This window comes from Botryllus schlosseri, chromosome 13 (genome assembly GCF_051294905.1).
Source record: "Botryllus schlosseri isolate E-star chromosome 13, Bs_hap1, whole genome shotgun sequence".
Lineage (NCBI taxonomy): Eukaryota > Metazoa > Chordata > Ascidiacea > Stolidobranchia > Styelidae > Botryllus > Botryllus schlosseri.
In genome coordinates, this window is record NC_137248.1 from 9,228,882 (window position 1) to 9,238,682 (window position 9,801).

At 40.1% G+C, this 9,801-nt stretch overlaps 1 protein-coding gene across 1 annotated transcript; it reads left to right on the plus strand.

Moving 5' to 3' along the window:
• Positions 1-4,604: 4,604 nt before the first annotated feature.
• Positions 4,605-9,626, plus strand: LOC145453407 (uncharacterized). Its single transcript, XM_080331381.1, has 6 exons — positions 4,605-4,810; positions 7,600-7,776; positions 7,898-8,036; positions 8,181-8,242; positions 8,511-8,586; positions 9,007-9,626. Exons 1-6 carry the CDS (start codon positions 4,710-4,712, stop codon positions 9,175-9,177), a joined length of 726 nt encoding a protein of 241 aa, XP_080187507.1. The 5' UTR covers positions 4,605-4,709; the 3' UTR covers positions 9,178-9,626.
• The last annotated feature ends 175 nt before the right edge of the window (positions 9,627-9,801 follow it).

Sequence of the window (9,801 nt, forward strand, 5' to 3'; positions counted from 1 at the left end):
GTTGAGTATTTTTGAGCAGATGTAATCAACTTGAAATTTTTCGACGCGCTTTGAGCGACATACAAGTTCAATAGTATTTTGATTGTTGAGTACCCGTCGCTCGATAAATATTAACAAAAAATAGGCCTGAATAAAAATACGTACACATTATGGACAGAATTGAATCTAACTGTATTCGTGCGTGCTGCCTGTGGTTGCGGTGACTATTAGTAAAACCAGATCTTCGGCGCCAAAAAGGCAGATTGGTTTTAGTCAACACGAAGTGCGATCTCAGAAAGATCGCCGGCGATGGAACTTTGGCCGAATATCGCGCGGAATGACCCTGTCCTTGCAACCTGAGTCATACAGTACGAATGCGACGAGCAGAGGCAAAAAATATCGTGCCCGTGAATAAATGCAAATTGAGAGTCGTCCGCATCTCATAAAATATATTACTCTTTTAATTGGTTGGTAGCTAGGGATGGTGTGAACCTCTGAAAGGTTCTGGTTCGTGTGAACGCGAACCTTTTCGAAAGGTTCTGTATGAACGCGAACGTGAACCTCATGACGTCACGTGATGTCATATTGCTAATTTCAACCCTTCATTTCAATTATGTAATTGCCTATACATTATGTATATGTATTGTACAATATATGTACTGTACAGTGTACACGATACCTAGCGACGACTCGAGCCACATAATGGCACAGTGCTGAAGTAGGCTACATATTGACGTTTTAAACGTCGCCAAATGTATCAAATGAGGCAATCAAATAATATATTAATTCCATAAAATCAAGATCTTCCGTCGCTTTGCCAACAATTTCGACGAGGACTTGCCAGGGAATATAAGCTTACGCCTCAACGGTCTCGGCCAGACCGAGTATTGCTACATGGATATTGAGCAGAGTGTAAAACGGGTTTCTATACTTGCTACCGATATTACCACACTATCAATAGTGGCGAGATAGCGCAGTGGTATAATCCGCGGATGCAACACCAATGGGTGCGGGTTCGAGTCCGACCGAGGTCGACTTCCGAATTCCGATACCTAAATGTTGGAGGTTTACCTAGGCTCCTCCTCGCCACCTCATCCGCGTCAGCGGTGACTTACAAAAGCCTAGAGGTGGGCCGTGCTCTAAATCAACAAATACGGAAAATAAGAAGAATATCAGCCTGGTGTAAATGACCATAGTAGTCGACAAACACCATGAATACCCCGAAGCAAACAAACAAAACCACGCTACCAATTTATACAACAGTAGGCAACACCCCAATCGCACGGATTTGGGATTTGGTGTTTAAGATACAGTTTACATATGAAATCACGATTGACCCCGTACGCCTGCTAGATTTTTACATCAGAAAACGATATCAATCTCATTGATTGGTTTAATAAGCACTGTTCGCTGAGTACATGCAGAGAATTTCGCTCTTGATGTTATATGATTGCGGGTTAAGCTCACAGCAAAGAGTCACTAAATATTCACAGACGGAAAGCTGGATATTTCGAGCAAACTTTGCAACAACGGAAGTAAAATTTCTCAGATTGTCAAGGTACATATGCTCGTTCAGTCGATAGTCAATTGCTTATGCTGCCAGCGCCATGCATAGAGTGGCCCGCAGTTGAAATGCAATAAATTTAAACCAAAGATGCTATGATGAAGGGAAAATTGCAATATATGAAAAAGGTTCACAGTGCAGAACCTACCAAGGTTCTGTTGTGTACGCGAACCTCAAAATTTCCGAGGTTCACACACAGAACGCGAACGTGAACCTCGCGTTCACACCATCCCTATTGGTAGCCTTTGTGTGAGCGATTTTTTAAGTGACAACTACTTTCTCCAGAGGTCTCGAAATAACAATATGCTTCAACTAAATAAGTAATTACAAGTGACTCGCCCGACGCTCGCTCCCCAGAAACTCATGAATAGTCTTACCGTGTCGTGGTATGAACATAGCTCAAGATGAATAATTGGGTGCTTTCTAAATCTTTGAAGACATCGCTTCTATCAGCTCTACCGATAAATCTTATAATGATAATGTGTAGTCAATGATATATATCCAGAGGTGGTCAGTAACGAAGTACTTCTACTTTTTCGAAATACTTGAGCAGTTTTCCTCTACTTCTGGTACTTACTCAAGTAGATCTGATTTTCGCTACTTCTACTTCTACTTGGTAATATTTTGTGATCTACTTATACTTACTTTTCGCTATTTTCATTTTGACAAGTAGAAATTGTTCAATCATCCATTCAGAAAGATAGCCTGAGTATTTTCGGGGCTGTTTCCACGGACTATAAACATTAAATTTTCTTAAAAGTTGAGTAAAGCTCAGAATATTCGTCGCGCTTCGCGCGCTGTGGATACGGAGATACCAGTATGATTACACGAAAGTATCGTTGAATATAATTTAGGTAGCGGGTTGGCGTGGCTCCGTTCACACCACATTGTCACTCTTCGCCCATATGAAATATTTAATCACAGTATATATGGCTCATCACAACGTTTGAAACTGATGTTTCGCAAACTAGCATTTACTTATCATTAGGGCTGGGCACAATGATTCGAGTACTCGAATCTGAATCGAGTATTAACTTTAATGATTCGAGTCGAGTAATATAATACGATTTTTCGAGTACTGCAATTATACGCTCCTCGCCAATGAAAGATAATTTACTAACGAGAATTAAAGTATCGATACTATTTTACACTGAGCAAGCCTTGAAACCATGATTGGCCGTATCGTAGCATACGAAGAATATAGTACAAAGCTACGAACATTACTGGAAATAACACATTTCCGAGGTCGTGATCATCCCACAACATTGTCACCAAGTGCAATGAAATCGGTATGGTCGGGAAAATACCAAATTATCTTTAATATGATGGATAACAGGAATTATAGTCTTTGTGGTCGCATAAAAGGTACATATTTGAACTTTGACATATTACATTCTGTTGTGACGTCATAATGAGTGATACTCGATTACTCGACTCGACTCGAAGCATTTTACGTGATTCAGAATCGAATCACTCAGGTACTCGATTTTGCCCAGCCCTACTTATCATATCGTAATCCAGCATGTCCATTGTCCATGGCGTGTCGAAATCTGGAAAAGGGGACTCCGACTTTTCGTATAGTTTTAGAGCAGTTCTACCATACCACATTACCACCTTTGAAATTTTCTGGACTAAAGACATGAAATACATGTTTCGCTTTTAGAAGTAGTATTTATAATTCACTTTCAATTCCCAGTATCATATACTTTGAGTTATAATTAGTATCAGTTCTTTTGATTGGATGTTGAAGTATAAAAGCAAGAGTAGTAATGCCGTTAATTTCCGGAAATAAAGCTACACAATATGGCATTTTCCGGTTCACCATATTTTTTATTAACGTTTACTAATCGCGCAAAGTATTTACACGGTACAACTTCTCCGTATTGCTCTACGACTAAACTACGGGCCTTATAATATGGGGGACGGCGCCATACCATAATATTTTCTAAAACGAGCTGTTCGAGGAAACAGAGGATTAGTGTCGCATTTTCATATCAATGCTCTCATTTTCATCCCATGATGCGGACGAATGTTTATATGCTGTCGAAAATTGGATACCTCCTGGTATATGCATCAATGTGAATCGAGCTCGACACCTTTTGCCTAGTTCAATTTGCACCTTTTGACAATCCATGAGAACGAATTATAGGATTGTTTTCACAACGACTTATACTTACTTGAGTAGATTTAAAGTCGGACAATTCTACTTCTACTTCAGGTAGTTTTAGGTTGCTTGTGGATGAAGTACTTCTACACGTACTTGAGTAGATTTTTTTCGTCGCTACTTCTACTTCTACTTGAGTAGCTTTCTTGACTACTTTGACCACCTCTGTATATATCATTGCGTGTAGCCTACATGCAGGACCGTAATAGAGTCGCACTTCAAACCCCCAATTGGTGGGGGGGGGGGTCGAACTCGAATGAGGGCCTAAAAATATTCCGCAAATTATAAATTTATAGAGTTTTTTTGGGTAGAATCATCAAATTTGAAATTTTTTCTTCGCGCGATTTAGTGTCGCGCTACCGATTTTGATTTTGATATGAGTAATGAGTATCCTATCCCTCCAAAAAAACGTTTAGAAATAGTATCGAATGTAGTAGCATAGCAATTTACAACGTAGTAAACGTTGTAAATTGCTATGGTAGTAGTATCGATAGAAATAGGCATTTGGGCGCCGTCGTATGTCGTAAGTTGCTCATATACGTACCAGGGATTTAGAGAACTATAATTTTTACTTTCCATTCCTTGTGCATGCCTCCTTTTTTACATCACCTAGGCCAGGTGGGGTCTGATTTCGAAGACTACTCCAAGTCGTTTCGGAACCTTCCTATCTTCTCATTGTATCGCATTCTTTGGTGTATGGAACTGATGAAATTGCTAATGAACCAATGATGACGATCTTTCATGTATCGCAGCCTTGTGGTGCATTGAAATGATGAATTGTTTGTAACAAATTGAATCTCCCGTCTCATGTGCGACGCACAATGTTCGAAGTTGCGACAATGGCGCCAATTGGAACAATATTGTGTAAACAAAAACATTAGATCTCAAGACTTGGAACTGGAAGACTTTGAAGTCCCCAAAAATTACGATATAGCTTGAGTTGGAGCCTATACTTTATGTAGACTCGTCAAAACGCCATCGGTAATATAGTGCTGTGGTTCCATGGCAATGACGAGCAACGGGGAAAAGGCTGTCGAAAATGAGATCTCTCCCACACAGAGGAAAACTGAAGAAATCCTTTCATCTATCAGTCATCTAACTAAGTAAGTTGTGATATACAATACATTACGTATTGCAACACGAAACCAGTGTTTTACTGTCGTCTTGGTCTTGTTAGACTGTAACAATTGCGATATTACTTAGGTCTAATAATTTCAGTATCCCTACTGCATAGCAGTGGGGTAACCCTAAAAGGAGGGAACGCGGAAACTGCGGAAAACGCGGAACTCGCGGAAATGGCCCCTAAAACGCGGAAACTGCGGGAAAAGCGGGAAACCTCGATTCCTAAAGCGCTGAAAACAGAGGAAAACGCGGAACGCGGAACAGTCGGTCATTGACCTCTATAGAGCACAAAGTAGGCACTAAAACGAGGAAACAGCGGAAACGGCGGAACGCGGGACAGTCGGTCATCGACATTTGTAGATCTCATTGAAGGAACTCTAAAGTCTAAAGCGAGGAACCTGCGGGACATCAATTTTAGAGTGAGGCGATTTAGGCCTCATAAATAGCAGAGAACTGTCGTAATAGTTGAAAATTGAAATTAATTGGTATCTGAGAGTCAGACAGTCGTTCACTAACAATTATACACCTGGCCTCGCGGAACATACCTTGAAAACGCGGGAGCTGCGGGACACCCTAATTTTCGAGTATAAGGCAGATTTAACCTCACAAACGACCGCAAACCGTCGTGATAGTTATAAATCGAACTTATGAAGTATCTGAGGGTTAAGCCTTCGGCCACTGACCCTAATAGACGCTGAACATAGCCTGGCGGAATATAAGAAAACGCGGAAACTGCGAACACCTAAATTTTCGAATACAACGCAGATTTAACCTCACCACACCATCGGCCGCGAACTGTCGTGATAGTTAAAAATCGAACTTATGAAGTATCTGAGGATTACACATTTCGGTCACTGAGGTCAATGACCGACTGTTCCGCGTTCCGCGTTTTCCTCTGTTTTCAGCGCTTTAGGAATCGAGGTTTCCCGCTTTTTCCGCAGTTTCCGCGTTTTAGGGCCATTTCCGCGAGTTCCGCGTTTTCCGCAGTTTCCGCGTTCCCTCCTTTTAGGGTTACCCATAGCAGTGTTGGGATCAAGTCACTACCTTCGAGTCACGAGTATAGGGCTGGGCAAAATCGAGTACCTGAGTGATTCGATTCTGAATCATGTATTATGCTTCGAGTCGAGTATTCGAGTATCACTCATTATGAGGTCACAACAACATGTACTATGTTAAAGTTCAAATGTGTACCTTTTATTCCACTACAAAGAACATAATGCATGTTTATATCCATCACATTAAAGATACTTTGGTATTTTTTCAACCATAACGATTTCATTGCACTTCTGGACAATGTTGCGGGTTGATCATGACTTCGGAAATGTGGTATTTCCAGTAACGTTCGTAGCTTTGTGCTATGTCTCGTATGCTGCGACACGGCCAATCAAGGTTTCAGGCTTCCTCAGTGGAAAATAGTGTCAAAACTATAATTCTCGTTAGTAAATTAACTTTCAGTTGCGAGGAGCGTATAATTACAGTACTCGAAAAAATTGTGTTTTACTACTCTACTCTACTCATCCAAATTAATACTCGATTCAGATTCGAGTACTCGAATCATTATGCCCAGCCCTAGTCACGAGTCATTGCACATTTTGACTCGAGTCAAGTCAAGTCTCTCGATTTTTGAAGGTGACTTGAGTCAAGTCGAATCAAGTCAAGTCAACTCAAGAGTCAAGTCACAATTCAAGTTAACTTGCCTTTTCAAAGTATGAGGCATGGCATGATTACGTCATTGTATTTTGCTAGCTGTCTGAAAGACAGATTGAGTGGTCATTGATTCCGAACCCATGAACGAATATAGAGTTAAATATACACACAACGAGACGCTGTATCGCTCATATATAAGTAGAACTGTTATACTACATAGCCTCAGTTTATAGTTACCAGCCAAAATAGAGAATAGAGAAACGAATTGGTAAGATGCAATACAGTGCCCATTTACAAAGTGATATGATAGAATTCGAGCCTGTGCCAATGGTTGAGTAGGCCTACTATGTAAACTATATTCAAATTCAATTTTAATAAAACAAGAGGTTTGGTTAAGGTAAGAACAGAGAACAGAAATAGACATTTTGCTATTTTATTACTCTACTGCTAGTTTACGACAACGTAAGCTGTTAAGCTTCGATCACTTCGTTTGCGGTCAATTTATTTATGAGTAAACAATGGAGGCTCAATGAAACACATGATCATTGAATGATTGGTCGCTCTCACGGTTTACACCAGCGTTTCGCGAACAATCCGAACATATGCAAGATACGCTGACTTTTATCAACACCGATTACTTGATGACTTGAAATTGACTCGTGAATTTTGCTTCGAGTCACGAGTCAATCCACATTTCAGATACGTGGAGTCAAGTCATTTTAGCAAAGTGACTCGAGTCAAGTCATACAAAAAAGGTGACTCAAGTCAATTCATGACTCGAGTCATCCCAACAGTGCTGCATAGATCATGTATTCCTTATACTAACATTAAGTCTGAAGCACGGTAGTTATTTTGGGACCCAAATTTTGAAGTCTCAAAGGTACACCTCCTGTAGATTTGAGGAGCTCTGCTTCAGTAGCAATATTAGTAGTAGCATTGGGAGTGTGATGAATACTTTAGCAAAAAGGCAGTGTGTCTATACCGGCATCATAGCGACACAACCGGATCATCACATTCATGGAGCATAACATAACAATTGCTTTCGATTGTAATCTGTTGTATTGAATTTTTCGATCGGTAGCCAGCTATAATATGACAAATTTTCCGTATAATTCTGTTGCAGACTTCGAGATTGGCTCTGCAACTTGAACTGTGAACGTCTTGTGAGTAATGCAGCCTCTAAACACCCTGCTTCATTCTCAAAGGACGGTGCTAATCTATCTCAAAGCATTGAAGACACACGAGCAAAATATATTTCACGGAGAGCGAGTTTGAACCTTCAGAGTGAAGTGCTTCAATCGTATGTCTGTTTGTTTATCACGTCTTGCACAATACGCATATCATGTATTCGTTAATTTTAATCTTGACTATAGCATATCACTGTTGCAATATCTTTAGTGGAATATTTGTTAAAACCCCAGAATGAAGTCTTCGGATGAAGTATTCAAAGCTTTCCATCCCACCATCACTGAACTGTCCGCGGATGACCCAGAGCATCACAAGACACAGCAGCAGGCCATCAGAGAAAAAATATGTCGTATGCACATGATTTCCAAGAAGGTACCGGTGGTTTATTATGCATCACATAATGCTTGTGTCGAATTTGCTAATTCAACATGGCATTTTAAAGTAGTTGATGCATGTGAATACTGCCAATTTGCTGTTCGATGTATTGTTATATAATGTAGGCATCTTTGTTTTAAGATACGTCAACTAACTGAAGAAAAGAGGGCTTTGAAACTGAGGAGTTTGGAGTTAGACGAAGAGTAAGGCTCTGTCATCGTTCATTTGTTATAATCTATCATGTTAAAACAAAGCAGAATTGCAATAGAAGTAATGATAGCACTCTCATTGCTCAATCATATTTTCTGATGTTTATCTACATACACAGATGTGTCACATGTTACATTTTGGATGCAGACACTTTGCGATTCACAATCATCATTTGTGTAATTCTATTGTGAAATGTAGATACGACGCATACAGACAAGTTCCAATGTTATATGATGTAAACAGACATGTCCCTCTCAACAGGATACAAGATCGTGTATCCGTTAACAGATGGGATGCATTGGCACTTGACGATCGTGTTATCGATAGAAGCTCAAAAGTAAGGAGTAGGACTAGTCCTGTGTTCGGGTCCATTGCTCCCACAGAAGGCTCAAAATATATGTTGCATATGTTTGCATACACCTGGAATCTAAATGCTACTTTTTTATTGTTCTTGATGAAAGTTGTGCTACGTGTCAGCAATCTTATGAGTGAAAAACAGTTTTTTTTCACTTGGAAAAGCGTTTACTGTCCTGTTCTTCTTTTGAGTGCCCGCATGCAAAATAACCAGCAGCATTTTCGATTGACCTGCTATGATTTCTGTCAAGTATTCACCGGCGATGTCACGCGGAAATGTGATGCAAACTTATGCATTGCATTTTAAAAAGTAGTTTTACTGTAAAAAATGTAGTCAAAGTACTTTATAACTGACCACGTTCGACATCATTGAACCATGACAATGGTCGACTATATTTCTTAGGACTATGAGAAGAAGGAAAACGAGCTTGCAAACATCCGTCGGATTAAGCACGTATATCAGTATATGATGCTGGCGAGCGGCTTGGAGATACACGACGACCCAGAGTTAAGGTCACTTGTTATGGAACTGGAGAAGCCTGAGAGTATGATGCTTACGTGCCTTGACGAGTGATAGAGCCATTCGTGATCACCAGTTGACGGCAATAGAGTGCCTGGTAATCATCTGACCCGATTGGCAATCGAATATAAGTGCCGATATGAAGATGTCGTTCCATTTTATGAATTTGACGAGATGAAACTATACAAGATAAAGGCAACATTGTTCATTTAGTTTGTTCATCTGCAACGGCCATAGTGTTGTCACTTATTGCTATGTCATTACTTTGTTGCTTGATAAAAAATGAACAAACTGCATATGAATGGAACACCATCGAGCAGAATTCTTCGAGTGCTGGATTGAAAAAGAATTTTGGTTCCTCCTTGGTGGACTTGCTTGAGCTGATGCAGCTGTAGTTAGGGTGTTGACTGTCGGACGGAAACATTGTGTATTTATTAGTCGAATGATTGCTGCTATCTGAAATTATTGAACTATACTGGTAAATACATTTACATCCTAGATTTTATTGCACTGATAGTGATTCATCAAACTGGCAAATACATTTCTGAGAGGCCTTTCCTGGAATATAATCTATGCAGAGATATGCAATGTGCAGGGAAATTCTCGCTTGGTATCCTCGGGAAACACACGAGAAATCTTTGACAATGAATGGGATATACTATACACGCACGCAACTCC